Source organism: Liolophura sinensis, chromosome 1 (assembly GCF_032854445.1).
Source record: "Liolophura sinensis isolate JHLJ2023 chromosome 1, CUHK_Ljap_v2, whole genome shotgun sequence".
NCBI classification, from domain to species: Eukaryota; Metazoa; Mollusca; class Polyplacophora; order Chitonida; family Chitonidae; genus Liolophura; species Liolophura sinensis.
The window spans coordinates 26,594,646-26,616,488 of record NC_088295.1 but is presented as its reverse complement, the minus strand read 5'-3'; the positions used below and the strand labels follow the sequence as shown (position 1 = coordinate 26,616,488).

The window sequence follows — 21,843 nt, the reverse complement described above, 5'->3', positions numbered from 1 at the left end:
AATGAATTAAGACTTTCATCCTACATGTAAAAGGTATACATGCATATTTAGGAATGCCACATTGTAGAAAATAATGAGGATGGGAAGGCAACCTCTTAAATTGATATGATACTCTTCCTCACCCCCCGCAGCCCCCACCAACACACACAATTTGCAAGTGGTCCCTCTGACACTGATATTCATAAATCAGAATGCAAGCTATAAGTCTGTGTTTAATATTTTCCACATACATATATACAGATGAGAATAAATGTATTAATTTTTGTGAAAAAAATGTGAATTTTCTGCACAGTTAGAAAGAATTTAGAACAATAGATAATGCAAAAAGATAAATATATAAAAATATGCGAAAATGAGTTCGGCCGATATACCTCAAATTGAGCAAACATAATATTGTCGGGTTAAGCTGGACAAATGAGGACACTGTTGTACATATGCCCAGCTATTTCCCCTGCTGCTGTTTCCATAATCTGCTTTAGACTGGGATGGTTTATGTGTCATCCCTGTCTGCGGTGTTACACAATGATGAGCAAATGGAAGCCATACCAAATTCCACACTAGACCAGGCAACCCCCTAGGTGGATGGAATGAAAAGTAAATCCTACAGGGGCAGGAGTTAAACATCTGAACTTGCCTGGTAATAAATTACATTCTACCATGTTGTTGTTACATGTACTGCTAATTAATATTGAACTTTGGATAAAATGTGAAGGAATTGTATGCCAGCTCTTTTCATTTTGAATAGGCCCATATGTTTTGTTTATTTTTTTCAAATTTGATTTTTTTCATTTCATTCTTTCATTACTGGTACTGAAAAGGTAGCACTGAGGTTTTACATGAAACAGAAACCAAACATAGACAAGGAAAGCCACAGCACCTTACATTACTTTATTTATTTATTTATTTATTTATTTGATTGGTGTTTCACGCCATACTCAAGAATATTTCACTCATATGGTGGTGGCCAGCATTATTAATAAGTATTTACCTAGATTTTAATCTACATTAGACATGAAGATTCATGCCTGCAGAACTTCACCAAAGTTAATTCTCCTATCCTGATTGTAACATTAAGTAAAGCTAGCTTTTTACAATTTAAGAGGTTATTGTGTAAAAGTATTCAAGCATGCTGTTGTGTATATACATTGTATTTAATCACAATTTGTTTCAGAATTCCAAACAGTATCAAATGCTACATGTGGTGATATTTTCTTATGCTTATTGTAGGCGCAGGCATTTTTCACCAGTTAGCTGATTCCAGACTTTTGTGTTTAAAATTAGAAATGCCAGACTTTTTTGTTTAGAATTTGAAAAACAGTGAGCACCTGATATCATGAGAACAGGTGATTGTTACTATAATTTGGAGGTAGGGTAAGCTATTTTTAGTCTTTTTTGAGGAACTTTTTGCCAACCAGCAATTCCCATCCCTGTTTTCGCTTTATAGGATCAGTCACCTAGGATCCCCTGTCCCATTTGGTGAAATCGGTAAAACATTGGAATTGGCAGGAAAGAGAACTGCAGAGATTATCCGACATGGACATGGGTGTACTGAGCTCAGGCGAGGGTCCTCCAGACTGACAGCAGCAGACAGGGTGAAGGATGACTCTGTCCCTGCCATCAACACTCTGCTCCTCTGTCTGAGCCAGGCTGTCAAGTAAGTTCAGGATTGCAGACCCTTCATAAGAACATTCAGTTGTTGGAAGCAAGAGAAATATTTATACGTTTCAGTGTTATCATTTCTGTTTTTTAAATGATTAGAATTAGTTTTTGAAGAGCCTGACTTTTTCAGGCTAAGTGTGGAATCTTGTTTACACAGTACCATATATTCATGAGAAAAAATGATCTTTTTCTCTTTTTTTAGAATAGTTTGTGGATCAGGACTTTTTCAGGTTAGGTGTGGGCTAACATTAACACAGTACCAGATGTTCAAGAAAAGTCATTCTTCAGCCTTTTTGGCCTTTTTATATTCAAAACTGTACCTGCTGTAACACATGTTATCATCTTTGCTCTATCTATGCATAAGACAAAACTGATGCAATTTTTTCCTTGTGTCTTATGCATAAATACAAATTTCAGTCAACTTTATGTTTATACGTGTGCATTTGTTTGAAATATTATGCATTAATGAAGTGGCATATTCAACTTAAATGTGCTTTTTAGAGATGCAAGTTAAATTTTAATTGAACTTTTTTCCATTTTCTTCCATTTGCATGTGTAAAGTATAAGGACATGGTAGAATAGTAGAGATGTATGTTTATATGGTTTTGAAGAGAATGTGTTTGACAATAAATTTGCGTATAACGCATTTGGATCTCTATGTATCAGGGTGGTAGAGGAGTGTGTTAGCCAGCCCTCTGCCCGTGAAGAGACCTACTGCCCCCCACACCTCACCCCTCCCTCCACAGCCCTCTCCTCCTTTGTTCTGCACATCCTCAGGTGTTGTGATGAGTTCTGTATACCTTCTGTCATGGTAAGTTCACTTTCACCGTAACAGGTTCATTGAAGTTCAGTTGTTTTTTGGGGATCAGCAGTTTTCAGCTGAGGTCACAGTAGTTTCATAGTGGTGTTGTCTCCCACCTGTATATTTTATTCATATACCCTTGAGGTTACATTTTATGACCAACTGATAAAGAGAATGAAGGAACTGTTTTAGAAGTATTTTAAATTACTCATCATGTCATATGTTGGTGACAATTTTTCATCAAGGATGTTGTAAGCTTATGGTATAGCACTTACTAAATTATCATGCCTACATGTATCTTTGGACGACAGGTCATGATTGTTTGATTGTTATTTTGTAGGTAAAATGGGAGACAATGTCAAGATCAGATGACATTTTGGTTTATTTCTCCCTTTTACATCACCTCCATTGTGTCTGTCCAGAGAAAATGCTCCCTCTCAAGTACAAACTGGTCTCAGCTGGATTCTTCTCTTCTACCTTTGATGTGAAGACTTATTTTAGGTACAACATATTTTCTCAGCTACAGCAAAGAAAAACATATCTCAGTATCAGTATTAGCATTTGTTTCCAGGTTTGTTTGTTCACCCAAAATGCAATGAATTTTAAGCTGTTAAAATGAATGGGAATAATTTTTCAGATTGGCTGAAATTGTTGATTTTTTGTTTCCATGTTTTGTTACGCGAGTTTCATTGACAGGTCTTCTGAGAGGCATCAGGGTATCTTTGATGAAGTCTTGGTGGATTTCTTGACTAGTTTATCCCTGGATATGACAAAAGCACCTGTAGCCACCAAGCTCCTCTCTAATTCTGTGAGGGATGGACTGAAGCACCTACAATGTGAGTCTCAAAAATCAAATTCCTTAACATGAGAAAACAGTACATGTAATTACTTAAAGGAAAGTTGTGTATGCAAGTTGATAAATTTCTGTTACTGTGGAAAGAAGTATAAAATTCTAAAATCACACACTGTAATTTTTAATTACAAGTAATACTTGATTAGTAGAGGAAAACAGGTGCTTGATAAAACTGGGAGCAGTCAAGAGCTGGATTTTAGTGTTCTAATCATTCCAGGGACTTTTGTCAGAAGCTGTTAGACTACTTGGCTAGTGAGGGCCTGTAATCCTAAAACATTTTTATGAATAACATTATTGGTGTCATATGTCATTAGTTTCTTTGGCAGGACTTTGATCTGTTTATTCTCCTTGTCATGTTGCCAAATTGTTTCTTTCAGGCAAATTATCAGATGTTTCCAGTCACTTGTTAGATGGTAGTTCCACTATCAGTGTCCATTATGTATGCCTGAAGATTGCTTTTCTCTGCCTGTTGAATGATGATATGTGAGTTTTTTGAAATGGTGTCCTAAACACTGTCTTAGATACTATTGAATTGATATTTGAAAATATTATAACTATTTGTGCATAAAAAATACACTCATATTATGTTATTTGATTAACAGTTTTTCAGATTTCTTCCAAATTAGACAAAGCTTTGTCTAAACTTTGGCGGCTTGTATGTCATTCACTTGGATCAGTGAAGGAAGACAAACAATTTTGTTTGTTCCATATTTTAACTCGTGAGGTCTACTGTAAGCATTTAAATGGAATTTCATATTTTGACTTAAGTCAAAAGTTGCCTTGACGAATCAGCCAGTGTGACTTCTACCCTGATATGCAGTTATAGATTTACAAAATCTGTACAGTTCTAAACTTGTTTCACATGATATTTAAAACACAATGGAAGGTACTTAACAGGAAGGTCCATCATTGGTGTGTTTCAGCTGCCTTTCTGCAGAAGATATCCAGTCTAGCATTGTATCATCCCTGTATCATTTCCCGGAAATGTCAGAGTGGCCTCCCTTGACTGCAAAGTACTTAACATTCCTAGCAGCTGTAAGTCAGATGTTTTCCTGAAGGATATATTTGCAACATTGTTTCATTGATAGATCAGTTTAGCTATTTAAAAATATCTGTTAAAAATGTACAAAAAGTAAAAAAGTGACAGTATTGTCTAATATTTCTTTTTCAGTGGTGTTACAATGCAAGAGAGTTTGACTTAAGTCAGCACTGCAAACCAGGTATGCATTTTAGATCAGATGTTGAAAAAGTGCAATGAAAGAAAGTAAACAGGCTAAATTTATAATTGTTTGCATGTAAACCTATGACTTTTGCTGATTTGTATGACAGTACACAGGCTTAATAGATTCTATAGTGCATATTAAAGTAGTGATATCTTAATATCCAGCTGAATTACAAGGTATAATCTTCAACTCTCAGGAACCAGATTAAAGATTGTCATGCTGCCTTTAATTTCAAAAGGAAATGTTTTGTTTAAATATTACAAATCATAAGTGGTCATATCTCACTTTGTTTAAAAAGCTCAAAATCCTGAAAATTCTTTTGTTGTCTATCTGTGTGTTACTTTTCTCTGTGTTAGGTTTTCAGAGTTGCCTGCAGTGGTTATCCTGTAACCCATTATCCAGCTGGTATACTGACCATCCCTTACAGTTCGCTTGGGTGTATTCTAATCCTGAGTTGTCTGAGGTCATGGGGCCAGCAGTGGTGAGTTCTGTATTAAATGCTAGTTTCTGTACTGATTATTGGTTTCATTTGAACTTCTTATAACTGTAACCAGAAGGAGGCTATTGGCAGGATTATCGTTATTAGAAAGAATTATGATATAATGATATTTTTTAACCCAGCTCATTTCATTTTACTAGTAGAATGCATTTAGCTGACCACTTTATTGCTGTTTTCTAATATGAGAGGTGATCAAATGTGGATATAAATACAGGACTGACAGTTGTTGCATAATTCACCTATTTCTTCTGTACTGTATATTTTTACATGCAAGTCATAATTTTGCAGCTATTGCAGTTTTTTCTGATCTTGAACATTATTTTTGCCAAAAATGTATATCTATGTATGTTTCGGTGTAAGTGAAAAGGGATAGATTTTGATATATAGCCAATAAATATTTGTGTTTATTCAACAGCTTGAACAGTGGCTGACCAATCTCCCATCAAGCCCCTCACAGCATAGTGACAAGGCAGCTGATAGACAGACAACCATTACAATATCACCTACCCCTGACAGCAAATCAAATCAAGCCTTGCTTATTTTCAGCAAAATGATGAACAACACACTGTTTAGGAACTCTGTAAAAGTTTGTATTTAATAGTTCTTAGTGCTATTCGTGTTTTATGTTGTACCAGAACTATCATGTTTCATCTGTATGAATACATATATGTATGACTGAAATTCACCAAGAAACAATTTTTAGTATTTTTCCAAGCCAACTATGTTTTGTGAGCAAGCACCTATGGTGTAATACTTTCGTGTCATGCACTTTTTCTGCAAATTTTTACAAAGTTTTGTACTCTCTTTGGGAAATGATTTACATGATCGGTTGTGTATTTAACAGTTTTCAAGGAGCAAATGTCAATTTGTTTTTTAGTTTCTGTTGAATTGTGTCAGTTTTGTATAGAGTACATAACCATCAATTTCAGATGTTGTTGTTGAAATGCAGCAGTCAGGAGACCCTGGAGAAGTTGGCTCACCTCATAACAGCTGTCATCTATGGGGTAAGAAAGAGTGCATGACTTGTCACTTAACACCACTTCGGCAATATTATTGTGGCAAGCTATGCAGTGAGATGTACAGCAGAGTGTTCCAGTATGAATGCTGTGATGTTACAGGATGGCTCATTTTAGTATAGGCAATTTGACAAATCTACAGGAAAGGAGTCTGCGTTGTTAATACTGAACTCTTGACAGTGGTGGCACGAAAAAGGGAAAGTTTTGCTTGTTTTTTCTTTATGTTTTTTTTTTTTTTTAAATATGATTTCTGATTAAGTTTGGCCTGTAAAAATGCACTTAAAGGTTCATAAAGGCTTTGAAATAATGCTTTTCATGCCAGCATTTAACTTTTTTGTTTAAGAAATTAATAAAATTTGATAAACACACACAAAAAAAAAGAAAACTCTTCAGTGACCCAATGTTAGAGGTGGATGAATTTATGAGAATCAAACAAAATGTGCCACTTGAAAGAAGCTAACATTAGATGAAGAACAGTATTCAGTGTATTGTTTTTAACCTGTTGAAAATACTGCAGTAGTCCTTCAGGGGAGCATTGGTATCTGTAAAGGTTTCCCATATTGTCCAAGGTTTTAGCATTACATATTAACCCTTTTATAATACCATGATTTCATCACCAAATAACTCTCTTTGTTGGCATTTTAAATATACAGGTGGGCAGGGAGAGCACGGACATTCAGCACTGGGCATCAAACTGTCTTCCCCAGTCACTGCAGTCCATCTTTCTGAACAAGGAACATGTGAATGATAGTTGTGTTATCGCACTTCTCCACATTTTACTCAGCATCAAAGATACTATTCAAACCAAAGACTGCAAAGACATGAAGATTATCTTCCATTGTAGGTTTGTTTTTATTTTTGGTATTGCCGTCTATATGATTTCATGTTAAAATGGGAGCCATTTAATTTTGTTTTAGCGTGTTGAAAGTGAAAAGAGTTGTTAAGAGCTTTATACAGAGCATAAACCTGACAGCGATTCCAGTTACATCTTTTAAAGTTAAATCCATGACAATTTTTTTCATATTCCTTACCACAGAATGACTGAAATATTGCTCAGGTGGCATCAAGTCATCATCACTCATTCATTCAGTTCATTTCTGGCCCATTCAACATTGCGGTGTACATCAGGTGAAATTCATATGCCTGGTTTTTAAGCTGGGAACTCTTTGTTTCTAGATATATCCAGTACAATAGGATTCCTGTTCATATCAGATCTAGTCCCAGAGTATTAATGTTTTCTTGTCAGTGATCAATCTGGTGACAAAGGCATTGCCTATCTCCAGTCAAGTAAGAGAGATGTGTCTACAGTACATATCCAGTTCTCTGCTGGGAAATACTGATCAACCAGAAAAGACGGGTAAGGCTGCATGCTTAATGTGTCTGTTATCAGAACTGAATTTCGGATCCTTACATGTACCTTGTAACTCTCACTCGAACAGGGCTTCATTTAGTTGATGTGCACTAAGGGGAGATAATCAAGCAAGACTTTGAGGAGAACTGCTGTGAGCATGTGGGATGTTGTTTCAAGCTCTGTAAAAAACTCAGTAAGGAGATTTTAATTATTCCGCAGTATATATTTTACAAAATGGTCATTTGTGCCGAATTGTATAGTAATTTATGAGTAATGGTGTTTTATCTTGAAGTTTCCAGCATGCTTCTTCAGAGAGGTGATTTTCTGAAGGAGATTGAGGTATGCCTAGAGGGACCAGAAAACTCAGCACTTACAGATATTTCATTGCAGATTACAGCCAACCTGGTGCTTGCTTGTAGCAAAACTGTGGTGGTATGTATCAATCTCATATGTCACCCATGACTGAAAAATTGTTACAGTGAAAGACAGCACCTGGCTAATGTTAATGTCATCTGAAAGACTACCATTACTATCTTAAACCCGGCATTAAATACGTTTTCAGATTTTCTCATCCAAGTAAAAGTGAAGTGAAACTTCTTCTTGACACAGCCTCAGCATGTCTCCATTATCGAGGGCAAGGTGACGTAATGTTTACTCTAGCTCTCTAACGTCAAAGGTGTTTTCCATATAATAGTCTGAGAGTAGCCTGTGATAGATAAAAGTTGTGGAAGGCCCAAGTGATAAATAAGATTTTCTCAGAAATTGGACATACTGGAAGAATAATTCTTCCACTGCTTGAACTGTTGATATAGCGGGCCTTGTATCATTTACAAGGAAATCCAAAGACCCTGTTTCAAAAGCCTAGCTGCAGATGCACAGCCGGGGTATTCCTGGTTCAGGTCGTAGCCTCAGGAGTGGTTGTGCTGGTGATTTTGACTCCAGTTAAATGTTTACAATAGGATTGTTGTACAACTAGATTCATGCTCTATTCTGAAACAAACAGAATAAATCTAAGTATCACTGAGGCTGATCTATTTTGTAGTGGTGGCTTGAAAGATGAAAGCTGTGCTGACATAGTTGCGCAGACGTCAGAGAAAGCACCTCGGCTTGAACACATTTTAATACAGGTTTTAATAATTTTACTGTAGTTTATAAAAGAAAAAGAAAGAAAACCATCCCTTGTATGCAAGAAAGAAGAAGGAGCAAATTTTAAATTCCTCAGTTGCAATAAATTCAGAGAAAATAAAGATTATGACATAAGATTTTTAATCAGTTTGATTGGATAAAATTCTCAAGATGGCTGCCTGGGCTCACACCAGCCATTTGTGCAGTATTGTCATTTTGTTCTACATGTTAATCAGTTAAATATCATTAAAATAATGAAGTGTGCTACTTTTTAGAAAACTTCTGTATCCTGCTTTCGATTGAAATATGTTTTAACCAGGTGCTGTCTTGTCTCTTAAGTACGATATATAAAACCAAGCATACATCACCTCTGCATCCATTCTTTTCTGTTTTAGATATATGGCCTGTATCTGATACAAACTGCAAAAATGCGACATTTTATAAATGGGAACCAATTTCTTTCTTTATCCCATGTATTAATTGTCAGCCCCAGATTAAATTTATATATTTAAGAATGCGAAAAACTAAGGCCATGGCAATGTGAAGCAGTATTTACTGTTGTCTTGTCCAGCCTGCACAGGGCATCAAAGTGAACCTGAGAAAGGTGATCAGAAGGCTGCAGACTGACAGGTCAGCAAGCAGACTAGAGGCTATAAGGCTCCTGGCTGCCTACCTCTCTCGTTCCTGTCAAAGTAAGCTGCTCATCCTACATCCTAGCACCGCCACTGACCTCCCACACGACCAACCTCTCACCTTCAGACAGCTGAGGGTGATCTGGATCTACTGTCAGCAGTCCATCCTACAGGTAAGCCTTCACCTATTACTTGCTAATCACATGATTGGGCAAGGAAATTGTTTACGAGAATAACTTGTTCTTTATCATGCACTGTTTCAATAGTTACCAAGTCATTAACTTCAGTACAGAAAGCAATTACAGTTAAAAGTATCAACAAGGTATTTAAAAAGTGGGAAAATACCGGACCCGTACTCAGGAAATTGTTATCCTTAAGTTCAGTCATACAATGCCAACTCTTATTGCTGAGAAGTGAATAAGTTTCCTTTTCTTACAGGTAAGCTATCATAAAGATAATCTGTCTCTTTGGGCTGTACGAGCAGTGGTCAACTAGTATTGCATGAGTAGTGGCCAATGGACATTGTGTAAACAGTGTGAAAATACTGCATGAATGTCATGTTTAAATAAGACTAAATTAAGAATAAATTACACTTCTGATATTCTCAGGACTGTGGTGGGCTCCGAGATGTAGCCGTCAGCTGTATGTTGTACACAGTCCGATACCTTCTTGAAGTTGACAAGGCAAAAGGTAGTCAGGGGTAACCCTTCCAAATTTAATACCAGATCTTCTTGTATGACTGTACACATCTTATTTGATAGGTGCTTTATACCTTTATCAAAAATATTTCATATACATACGGTAGTTGGAGGCCAAGCCCTGGGGAAAACCACCACACATCGCCAGGTTCTGTGTCATCAATACTTTGACAGGGATGAAAGGCCAACATTGCTATTGTAATTACAATTTTGGTAATTATTGTCACACAAGTCGAATCCAGAAAATTTGCAACAAAATAATCCAAAACCAGTTTCAGGATCATTTAAATGCAATTAGCCCTTTCAAATTCAAAGTCTTACATGTCACGGAATGCAGGAAAATTGTACATTTATGTTAATATTCCGAGCCGGTTGCTGTGAGTTCAAGTCCAGCTCATGCTGGCTTCCTTTTCGACCGTAAGTGGGAAGGTCTGGCAGCAACCTACGGATGGTCTTGGGTTTCCCCCAGGTTTTGCCTAGTTTCCTCCCACCATAATACTGGCCGCCGTCATATAAGTGAAATGTTCTTGAGTATGGCGTAAAACACCAATCAAATAAATATATATTCCAAGAACGTAGTCATTTCATAATAAATATATAAATATCATGCGGACAGCATCTGAAAATTAAATGAAAGCATTCTTCCACTGTGAAATTTTATGTGCTACTACTTCACAACATTGGATTATAAACTTTTAATTAAATTTATTTGTTATCAAAGCTAGCTGTTGACCACTTGTCCTATTTTCTTAGCTTTGAAGATCCTAAGTCAACCTTGGAACAAACTGTTGGTGAATTCATTGATGAACGAGTTTGATGGGATACATGTTGATCAGAGAACAGTGCAGTTGCTGAGCTTGGTAGGTTGCTTCTTTTAACACTGAATCATGAAGTAAAGCAGCTTCAGGATGCAACTGGTCCATCATGATACATTCTTCTATCTTGTCTTTATAAGCTGCAAAATCCCGTCTCATAGCACATAATGCAGCAAGTAATTCTAGTGGAGTAAAGCCGACCTTATTGTGTGTTTGGTCATGATTAAATGATTTGACATTCCGTCCACAATATTTCAGCTGTGTTGTGTCAACTGAAGTCATAAATATAATGTGCCTGAATTTCTAACCTTTTCGTATATGGAAGAGCAACTTTCAGTGCAATTTATGCATGTTTTTAATTTGATTTTGGAGACAAAACTACATTGGCTGGATTGACCAATTCTAAGGCTTCACAATAAAGAGTAATTTTATCAGACTACACAGAATAATGTCCTCAGAATTTGCTTGAGTAACACCTTGTGAAAAGGTTGAAAAATTACAGTAATGGTTTTCTGAGGAACAAGCAGTACCTTACCATTGTAAAGTGACAAACTCACTTGAATGAAGATGATGTTATGTAAGTACCCTGGTATCCTGTGCCAGGGAGGTGAAGTTTGTCTTGTACCTACAAGATGAATTTTTCTTGTACCCAGGAGGTGAAGTTTGCCTTGTATCCAGGTGAAGTTTGTTCCTGGGAGGTGAAGTTTGTCTTTTATCTGGGACATGAGGTTTGTTTGTACCTGAGAGGTGAAACGGTTTCCTCCTGAATCTACCAAGTTTCCCCAATCAACATAACTGACCACTGTCATATATAAAAAGTGATTTTTGAGTAAAGCCTAAACTTCCATCAAATGTATTATATATGCGAATTTCCCATATCCAGTTTCTTCAGCATCCCCCTGGCCAGGAAATTGTCAGTGAACATCATCTAAACAGACTTCATGACCATCTCAAAACTGACTCTGCCAAGAGCAAGAACTTCCAACATCTCAAGTCCTTAATTACTAAGGTATGGGCAACATCAAGCAGTTGTTATAAAGTTTAAATTGAGCTTGTCAGGTATAAAGTTGACTTTAGTTATTAAACAGAAGCTGTTAGAATGAGTCAGCGAGTGCTTGGGGTTTAACATGAAGCTGTTAGATGTCAGTGAATTGCTTCAAAGTGATTTGAAAGTGGGAGAACCTTTTAATACATTATCTGTGACAAATGAACTCAATCCAACCATCCTAAATTTATTAAATGGGTGTGGAATCAGTTGTTGGAAGTCACTGTACAAACCTTGACAATGTACAGACGCATGGTGCTCGCATTTATACTGGGGTAGAACTCTCACTCTGCAACCCTTGACCATTTTGGTGTTACATGTCAAGATGGTGACCAAAGACTAATACTAGTATCAAGTTATACTCATTTATGACGCAAGTGGAATGGACCAGTCGATTTATAATACAGGATGTTCTTTGTGTTGACAAAAATCAATGGTTATAGATGCCTCATGCCATGTGTCACACAACAATTTTATAACAAAAGCTATTGTGATGTCATGGCATCATAGAAAGGTTAAAAGCAGGTGTTTAGAAGGTGATATGTACACGTTTGGCAGCAGTGTTCATTCCCGGTGAGAAACGCATCAGTGTCAAAGTTGACAAACAGATCAGTACGTTATGAAGGTTACACTGTTAAAACAGTTTGCTGATTCATTTCCTACAGCTGGATTTTTGAGCAATTTGATACTCGTTCCCCCTCTTGTTTAGGAGCAATGGTTTCGCCTGGTATATGTGTTGTTGTTGGCCACCTGCTATTTTGAATACATATGCTCGGATTTTCCAAGCCTACTTAGTATAGGTGTGAATTTGTTGATAGGACTCGATTTTCTGTCCTATTCAAGTACTTATTACCCAAATTAAATGTACTGTGGAAAAAATGTTCCTGCTGTGAATGTTAAATGGCAATTTTTACAGTCAACAAGGTGGATGAGGTTAAAAATTTGTAATCTCTTCCACCTTATTGACTGTAAAGCTGTTGCTAGTAACCATAGCAAGAATGTATTTCTTAAATGAAATATTGGTACATTTTACCAAAACTGGGACTATTGCATTGTCATTGTATAATCTTTAAGAATATTGCCCTTAATGGAAATATTTTCTGTATGGTATTTTCAGGTTATAGCCAAGAAGTAATCCAACACAAAGCCTGTCATAGAAAGACGATGTCACCATCACTTTACTTACAGGAATAATGTCTCATTCCTTGACATTATCTGTAAATTAAGTATATTTACAATAGAACTTTTAATGTTCAACATCACTTTCTCATACCCTCCAGATTTATTCATCTGCGAAAATGATGTGTTTTCCCTGTATGACATTAGCCTGGACTCGTTCTGCTCTCTCAATCAGCTGTAAATGATGGGAAAAAAAATCAGTCAGTCAAAATGCGGCTATGCTATTCATTAAAGAAGAATTGCAAAACTTGAAACTAACTTGCTTATTTTACTGAAAAGTTCATAGAGCAAACTGTTAATATCACTGTTCTCATTTGAAAAAGAAGAGTGAAGCATAGGCATTGTGATGCAAGTTTTGTAAATGAGAAATAGCCTGTACGTTAGCTAACTTTCTTGGATCTATGAGTTGCCCATCATGCCCATAGTACATGTACATAACAGAGAATCAGTGAATACAGGAATCAAAAAAGTTCGACAAATTTCTCTGCAGGCAGAAAATGTTATAATTTGTGAGTGTGTAAACCTGTCCATTGGATGTGATTGTTTACCTTGTCTGCACCTCTCTTCTTTGTCTTATTCTGTTGGTTGAACTTGCTAAGTCTATCAGATTTCAATTTCTCCCAGTACTGTGTTTCTTCTTCACCTTAAAAACATGAAAACAAAATGATCACAACAAATTTTCATGTCCCAATAAAATATTGTCATATTTTGCCATTTTACTTGTCATAAAACTGTTGAAATTCAAAATCATTAAGCAATTACATGAACATCCAAAAGCTCTAACTCTTTATAACAGAACAAACATCATAATTTACCTCAATTGTTTATAGGCTATGTAATAATGGTGTATCAATACAAGCAATTCAATTTTTACCTTGAAGCAGTTTAAATATACATCCTTCCACAGGAGCGTCTCGTATTTTACTGGCACTTTCTGCTGATGTGCATCGGATACGCCCACAGGTCATTCCATCCTTCACATCTAAGTAAGCAATTTCTCCATACTTAGCTAGCTGATCCTATAAGTATAAGGTTGATTAAGTAATCAAATAATGGCATGGAACCCAATTTGAGAATGTCAAACAAAAACGGGTACTGTTAGCATTATGGCTATATAGCAGCACAAGGAATGCACAAAGAAACAAGTTCTACTGAACACAACATACGCCCCAACATATGCATTTGTGTGAAATGTATAAAAGAATACCAGCAGTATTGTAATGAGTATAACCCCTGAGGGGAATCTTCATGAGTGTTGACGATAGGTATGTGGCTACCATGACAACTGCACAAGTGAACAAATGTGTTCACGAATACCAACAAAATCGCTGTAACCAACGAATACCAACAAAATCGCTGTAACATAATACGCTCCACCTACTGGCGGGGGTGTATTAAAAATGATCCTAAAAATCACATGCATGTTTATTCCAATCTTCTAATATTACACTTGTGAAAAAATGTCTTGACAAAAGTGTGTACTCAAAGGACCACAGTTTAAATCTGTTCAGAGTTTCTGTTATGATTACAATTTTGGGGCCTAGACAGCATTGCAAGCTTAATTTGGTGTCTGGGGTTGTGACCTACTTGATTATTTACACTTGGTTATTTAGGCTGGTCTGAAGAATATTTCAGTAATATGAGGATGGCCAACTTAATGAATACCTGTGCAGATATACCCTGAAACTTTCTGAATTTATTTATTCATCTGATTGGTGCTTTATGCCATAGTCAAGAATATTTCACTTATACAACGGTGGCCACCTTTATGGTGGGTGGAAATAGAGCCCAGTCCAGGAAAAACCTACAACCATCTGCAAATTGCTGTCAGACCTTCCCACATGCAACTGGATAGGAGGCCAGCAACCGTATTGGTGAGAGGCTTCTGGGTCATTGCGCCACGCTGGCATGCTAACCAATGAGGCCCCTTTGTAAATTAAAGTATTTATTTATTCGATTGGTGTTTTATGCCGCACTCAAGAATATTATACTTATTCGACGACGGCCAGCATCAGGTCCAGGGGAAACCCACAACCATCTGCAGGTGCCTGAAAGACCTTCCCACGTACGGCCAAAGAGGAAGCCAGCATGAGCTGGACTTGAACTCACAGCAACCGCATTGGTGGGAAGCTCCTGAGTCATTGTGCCATGCTTGAGTGCTAACCCCTCAGCCACCTAAAATTAAAGTAGGTTGAATATCTCCAGACATACAGTCTAATATTGTCTATGACCTTCGTAATCTCCAGCATCTTGGACCATGACAGTATCCAGGTCCATCCTGAAAAAGTTCTTTGTGGGTAGGAGTTTTTTTTTTTATTCTGGCCAATGAAAATGATATGGATTTTTAAAGAAAGTTAATGAAGAACAACTCTGAGTGGAGGAAACTGGTCTGGGCATAGCCTTAGGGACCCCATATAAGCAGCCAAGACTACTTGTCATTCAATGCTCCTATTTGACACTGGTTTCGGTTCAAATGGTTTAACCACCACTATCAGAATAACAACAAACGCACACAATGACATTAGACATACTCGCAGTTTTGTTCTCTTTAGAGGGTTCTCAGACTTCACATCCAGGATCACATCAGGAACAAACACTAGCTCAGTTTTGGGGAGCTTAGTCTGCTGTTCATTCGATGATTCTGCAAAACACATTTGTTTTCTAATACTGTACACACAAACTTTGATATAGAAATATAGGTTTCTAATACTGTACACACAAACTTTTATTTAGAAATATAAATTATATGTACTATACCCACATCCCCTGATATACGAGACAGCATCATGCGTGGCTGTAGAGTTATAAGGTTGGATGGTTATGGATTCAACACCAGATGTAAGATCAAATTATACCAACTTACTATACTTACCATGCTAGTTGTACGACAAAATATGGGTACAGATACAAGGTTTACATTTAAGAATGGTGAACAAAGGAGGAAATGTGTAGACTGTTACAATTATACCTCTTGTGAAGCCCTGAAATTGGCCAATCCACACAATGTAGTTTTGTCTCCGAAATCTTATTATAAATGTGAATAAATTGCTCTGAAAGTTGCTCTTTCATACATGAAAAGGTCGAGGAATCAAGTATATCAAAGCGGAGTGATTGGTACGAACTTACTTTGCTTCTCAGCTTCTTGTTTAGCTTTCAATGACTTCAGATCCTGTTTTAGTTTAGCCATGTTTGTTTTCTGAAGGGATATGTAATCACTCCGTAGTGCCAACCATTGGTGCCTATGTTATAATAAAAGTCAAACTGAATACAGTAGTCTTGATATGCTCAGGGTCTCATCAGCTGATTTCATTAAATGTTTCACTTATAATATAGTAGCTTTCAATGAAATTAACAGAGGTTTCTAGCATAAGTGATGGACAGGGAATTTACCAATTCCTGCTCTCCCACTGCTTGTGGGGACCATGGTGACAATCAGTTGTCAACAAAATGTGTGTGCCCCTTTGCACAGTCTATCATTGATTGTGTGCCTATCTGTAAGTCACATTTGGTGTTTTGTGGTGTGGGTAAAGTAAAGCATACTTTAGCATACTTGTCTATTTGTTCCAACATCCCAAAAGGTTTTGGTGATGAGAACTTTGTAGACCTGAAACCTACACAAGAAGATATATTTTAGTCCATTAATAAATTCAGAGTAAAGTGTTTTTCAGAAGTCCTTTATGACGTAAAGCAAGGAGCATTAAAACTGTTATAATCATTCTGTAAAATTATGATAGAATGCTTCCTGTGTTTAGGGTAATACCAGGATCAGAATCTTTGTCGATGTGCCAAAATTTAAAAATGTGGATTAACTGCAGATGTGTCACACTTACTTTGGAATAACTCTTAGTTCTGGAACTTCTTTTTCTGTATTTCTTCGTTTTCTTGTTCTATTTTTTTTCTTTCTTGATTTCTTTGACTCCTCGTTTGTTAAATCTTGTCTTGATTCTTTGCATGGTGGTGGCTGATCCAAACTTGTGTCTTGTGTCTTTCTCTTCTCTGTTTTCTGTTTACCATCACCTTCAGAACCCTCTTTTACCTTAGCAGCAGCCTCTTGGCCCTCATCTGTTTCGTGACGTTTTCGTTTTGCTCTTGGTTCTTTTACCTGTTCACCTGTGTCTTTTACCTGAGTTTCCCCCTCAAGTTTCACTACTGTTTCTGGAACCTCTGTGACTTTCTGTTTTTTCTTCACAGAACAGTCTTCACTACTCTCTGTGCTACACTCACTCAATTGTCGCTGTCTTTTTCTCTGCTTTTTACTAGGTTTTACTGCTGGTGTATCTGTGGCTTTGATCTCATCTGTCTTTAGAAATTCACCCCCTGCAAAACACCAAACACAGACCCAATCAATTGTCTACACAAGGCCACATGCAGAAAACCCTGAAAATGATAAATAGCATCATATCATAGATGGAATAAACTCACAGACATTTTAAGAATGTTTATATCTAAGTGTACATCACGAGATCAGGCAGATGAGGAGGAGGAGGATTTCATCACAAAAAGTCTTGTTATGAGGAAATACTGTTTCAGAGATTTAAAAATTAGCTAACACCTAATTAAATAGTGCTCTTGCAGATACTGGTAATTGCAAAACTGTTGCAGCTGTCGGTGCAGTTTCAGTACAAGGTGCCTGTTTTACAAATCAATTTTGGGCTTAGATTTTCACAGCTGATTCTTTGCAGTGGAAGTATAAGTTTGAACATCCAAGATCAAATATTTTGTTTTGAAGTACTGTTTTAGCCCGAAATGCCTTTGTGAGACATGAAGAACAAAATGCTAACAAGAATTATCACCCTTATCCCCATAAACTCTCAAGCTCCAAGACAGGAGTCCATTTTGTATACAAAACAGTAGTCCATAGTTAGTTCATTTTTAGCTCCTAAGGCCTTAAAACCGAAATGTCACTTGAATTCCAAATAAAGCCCTAAACTGCAAATGATCTCTTGTTTTACCTTCAGTTTGCTCTGAGATTTTATCACCAGCCTGATCTTCTAACTCTGGCAGCTGTTTTTCTAAGTGTGTTAATGTTTTGCTAGTTTTAGGAAATCGCCCAGCTTGGTCTCCAGCATATGCAGGTGGGTTGTTCAGAAGCTGAAGAAGAAAATTCTTTTTAAAAATTCCATCAACCTTTTAGCCATATCAGCCAAGGCCAAAGCTTTATTTTATTACAATATACAAAAAACAAGTGGTTCAAATAGAACATGTAGCTTTGATTTTTGATGTGCATACTGCTGGGAAATTTACAACACATTTATAAATAAAATTTTACTCACTAATTTATTTGCAAAAATATACCATATCTCCCAAAATATAACTTTCTTTAAATACAAGTATTTGCAAACGATCATATACTCACACTGCAAGCTTTCTGAGCACTTTCCACCGTGTCAAACTCAACAAAGGCAAACCCTTTTGGGTCTCCCGAGGACTGATATTTAGGAAGACTAACATAAAGAACTTTTCCACAGGACGAGAACACCATCTTCAACCAGTCGTGATCAACTCCTAATGGCAAACATTCCTGTAAATATATTGCTACATAAACAACTTTTCTACAGATTCATGGCATCAAAGTTACACATGCACAATTCAGTCAATTGGGTTCAAGATTTGGAGCCTGAGTGAAGACTGAAATAACAAGTAGAAGTGAGTGAGTGAGGTAGTGAGTGAGTGCTTGGGGTTTAACGTCGCACTTAACAATATTTCAGTCATATGACGACGAGGGAGTCCTTAGAGTGTATGTAATACGCCTCCTTGTTGCAGGACGGATTTCCACCGCTCTTTTAGTGCTGCTTCACTGAGACCATTTACCGAAGGCAAGTAAGCCGCCCAGCCCGAGCCAATATACTAAAACGAGTCAACCAGCTGTTGCACTATCCCCTTAATGCTAAACAGCAAGCAAGGATGTTACAACTTCCTCTTTCTTAAGGTCTTAGGTTTGACCAAACCCAGGATTGATCCTGAATCTACCACCCCTGAAGCGGTAGATTCGATTGTGCTATCAGGGTCGGTCAAGTAGAAGTCGGCAAAGCATATGAAAAAGTTTGATTGTGAATATGTATTCATTTGAAACACAAATGAAATTTTGCTTGAGTGAAAAAAAAAAGTGTTGGAGATTTTGACTGCTCACAAACCCCCATCCCCTAACCCGAACCCATAGTCACTAGACGCCATGATCTCATTCCCGCCAGCTGTAATTTAAAAAAAATGATGGTCAACCTATACTGACATTTTGATATGCTGTACCTACAAGGACCAGCTCCATGCACAGGTAAGTCACTATTCCAGGTGAAAGTTTGACAAGCTAGTTTTTTCACTCTTAACTTGGGCAAATTACTATATAATTAATAGAGCTAACCAATGCGCTCGTAAAACCTAAAGCCATGAGAACACAATCTTTAACCAGTCATAGACCGGCCTTGATAGCACAGCTCGTAGAACATCCACTTTGGGGCGGTAGATCCAAGGTCAATTCTGGGTACACCTAAGACCTTAAAAAGAGGAAGTTGTAACTTCCTCGCTTGGCGTTCAGCATTAAGGGGAAAGTGCAATGACTGGTTGACCCGTGTCAGTATAATGGCTTGGACGAAGCAGCTTACTTGCCTATGGTGAATCATCTCGGTGAAGCAGCACTAAATAAACGAGTGGTGGAAATCCGTCCTGCAACTAGGAGGCACATTACATACACTCTAAGGACTCCCTCCTCGTCATAGGACTGAAAAATTGTTAAGTACGACGTTAAACCCGAAGCACTCAACTCACTCACTCAACCAGTCATAATCAACTCCTGTAAATACACATATGCTCTGTAACTTATTGTGTTTGATAATTTATTTGATTGAACTTTCACTCCATGCTCACTTGTTTAATGCCATACTCAAGTACTTTTCATTCATACAAAACTAGTTGGAGGAACTCCCAAGTGTATATTCCAGGTCTAAGAAACATTTTAATACAGCCTTCACAGTGTGAAGTTAACGTTAATAACATTGGTAAGGATGTCTGATTGAGTTACATGTACATGTACATCGAGCAGATAAATACAAGGCATACACTCACCACATACACAGTTCTGTCATCCACGTCTTTGGCTTCTTTGAAAGGAATAGTTCTTTTAACCTTGGTCTTTGCTTCATTTAACTGTGATGAAGACATAAAATTAAGGCATTCTGATTCCTTCTTTAAAGGCAGAGATAGCACACAGTGGCTGATCTGGCCAAAACACTAAACAAAGAAAATAACCTTCCAATAATAGAACAATCAGCTGGTACAGACCAACAAGTGGGCTGTGTTTAAACAGCAACAAATCTGACTGAAATCTGTATGCACCATTTTAACACCACCAAATTATAAAATTTTCCTGGTTTGAATGCCATTCAAAGCTTCAATCTTTGCAGTGGCACTCCTTACCAAAATTAAAAGATTAAAGCTTCTGATAGCCAATCAGAGAACCCAATGTTAATTTATTTATTGATTCATGTATTTCATTCATATAGCTGCTGTCAGACTTGTGGATCTGATGGCACAAATGGAGCTACAAGAAACCACCATGCCCTGCCAACCACATTAGAGCATTCCCAAGACCTGATCATAGTATTGTATAACCTGTCAAAAGGGTTTGGGGATCAGAGCCCACTTTCACAAAACTTAGTAATATTTCCCTTATCTTTTTTTGTAATAAATGTTGTCCAAGTCATGGTGTCATAAGCCGAAATAATATATGAGAAAAATTATGAAAAAATTGAGTTACAAAGGTTTTGTGAATGTTCTCCCAGTAGTTTGGGATCCCAAATGATAAAATGTTTATACTCTTGTGCTATTTCAGTTGCACATTATATGAAAAGGACAAAACTGACAGGTTTGCAAATCAAAAGGTTGTCACAACTATTCAGTTCAATCAATCATTTCTTCCTGACCCACAGTGGCAGCCAATCCAAAACTGGCTACAACAGAATCTGCAGCAACACTGTTCAAAGTTTGTTTTGTGAATCCTACCTGAAGAAATGTTGACTTAGACAACGCCTTACGCAGGACATCCATCTCTGTGGTCAGGGCCAAAATACGGTTGAAGGTCAGGAAGATTTCCAGATCTATAACTGCAATTTAGGCATTTGAATGTGTTCACATTTAAAAATATAAAATGTTTTAAAGTGCATGCTGGGCAGCTAATGACAGTGACCACTTTCACAAACCTTTTTTTTCATAAAATATTTTCCCCTGCAACCTATGCCACCTTATAAAGCTAAAACACATACTATACTTTTGAAGAAACAAATCTATAGACATACAAGTTTGCTGAAACTGGTCCTGAGTTATCGTCCTAACCAAATGAATGGGAAGCTCAATTAACTCAATTATAAATTTCTATAAAACACATCTGCAACATTACTGAAACGAATCACTCTTCTCAAGATTCTCCTAGTAGGACTTACGTTTGTCATCACTTTCATCCATTTTTCGCTTCAAGAACCTGTCTTTCTGCAGGTTTGCATCACTAAAATAAAACTCCATCTGAAATTTAAAAAGGGTGCAAAGGTTACTGATCTACAATGTATATTACATGTATGTAATTTTAAGTTTGAAAGCAACTGGCAACATAATACAACTATCTCTTATTTTCTTGAAAACTGCTCCACTGTTAAGTGCTATCACCTTATAAATAAAACACTGAACAAAGACGATCCATAATTCTTTACCGAGTAGCCTACCAAGTGAAGTTGTACTAAGTTGTAGTGGTCAGGCTGTCTGTGAGTAAGTGACGAAGACTGAACAAAAACGATTTCTATTGCGAATCTGTCATTAAGTCAGAAATGCTGATATAGTTTATTCACCTGTCCCCTGATTTTAGTCAGAATAGCTTTCATTCGTTTCCTTGGTTTCTTGGTATCTTGAGTTTCGTGAAGGTTTTCTGACTGTTTTGGTCCTTCCATGTTGGTGGTTGTGTTG

General features: G+C 37.0%; 2 protein-coding genes across 4 annotated transcripts in view; one reads left to right on the top strand and one right to left on the bottom strand.

Moving 5' to 3' along the window:
* The window catches only part of LOC135479534 (meiosis inhibitor protein 1-like), a 27,837-nt gene extending 14,850 nt beyond the window's left edge, over window positions 1-12,987 (top strand). For all 3 annotated transcript variants that reach the window (XM_064759411.1, XM_064759419.1, XM_064759427.1), the window contains 18 exons: window positions 1,445-1,654; window positions 2,326-2,470; window positions 2,802-2,962; window positions 3,158-3,297; window positions 3,692-3,797; window positions 4,238-4,349; window positions 4,486-4,534; window positions 4,894-5,018; window positions 5,452-5,622; window positions 5,966-6,040; window positions 6,706-6,892; window positions 7,299-7,409; window positions 7,696-7,835; window positions 9,100-9,333; window positions 9,769-9,850; window positions 10,612-10,718; window positions 11,557-11,682; window positions 12,836-12,987. In XM_064759411.1, the coding sequence (XP_064615481.1) occupies window positions 1,445-1,654; window positions 2,326-2,470; window positions 2,802-2,962; window positions 3,158-3,297; window positions 3,692-3,797; window positions 4,238-4,349; window positions 4,486-4,534; window positions 4,894-5,018; window positions 5,452-5,622; window positions 5,966-6,040; window positions 6,706-6,892; window positions 7,299-7,409; window positions 7,696-7,835; window positions 9,100-9,333; window positions 9,769-9,850; window positions 10,612-10,718; window positions 11,557-11,682; window positions 12,836-12,853 (2,299 nt within the window). In that variant the 3' untranslated portion in view covers window positions 12,854-12,987. The remainder of the gene's footprint in view (window positions 1-1,444; window positions 1,655-2,325; window positions 2,471-2,801; window positions 2,963-3,157; window positions 3,298-3,691; window positions 3,798-4,237; window positions 4,350-4,485; window positions 4,535-4,893; window positions 5,019-5,451; window positions 5,623-5,965; window positions 6,041-6,705; window positions 6,893-7,298; window positions 7,410-7,695; window positions 7,836-9,099; window positions 9,334-9,768; window positions 9,851-10,611; window positions 10,719-11,556; window positions 11,683-12,835) is intronic.
* Window positions 12,851-21,843, bottom strand: LOC135479552 (la-related protein 7-like). Its single transcript, XM_064759441.1, has 12 exons — window positions 21,729-21,843; window positions 21,330-21,408; window positions 20,893-20,993; window positions 19,957-20,037; window positions 18,254-18,418; window positions 17,850-17,988; window positions 16,728-17,214; window positions 16,024-16,136; window positions 15,429-15,538; window positions 13,772-13,916; window positions 13,446-13,540; window positions 12,851-13,072 (listed from the first exon to the last, which is right to left on the bottom strand). Exons 1-12 carry the CDS (start codon window positions 21,825-21,827, stop codon window positions 13,001-13,003), a joined length of 1,686 nt encoding a protein of 561 aa, XP_064615511.1. The 5' UTR covers window positions 21,828-21,843; the 3' UTR covers window positions 12,851-13,000.

Excerpts from the sequence above, each read along its gene's own strand:
- LOC135479552 (XM_064759441.1), bottom strand. The coding sequence starts at position 21,827 with ATGGAAGGACCAAAACAGTCAGAAAACCTTCACGAAACTCAAGATACC. Across the intron at positions 17,215-17,849 it reads AATCTCAGAGCAAACTGAAG|GGGGTGAATTTCTAAAGACA; the intron begins GTAAAACAAGAG and ends GGTGTTTTGCAG. Across the intron at positions 16,137-16,727 it reads GAACTAAGAGTTATTCCAAA|GCACCAATGGTTGGCACTAC; the intron begins GTAAGTGTGACA and ends ATTATAACATAG.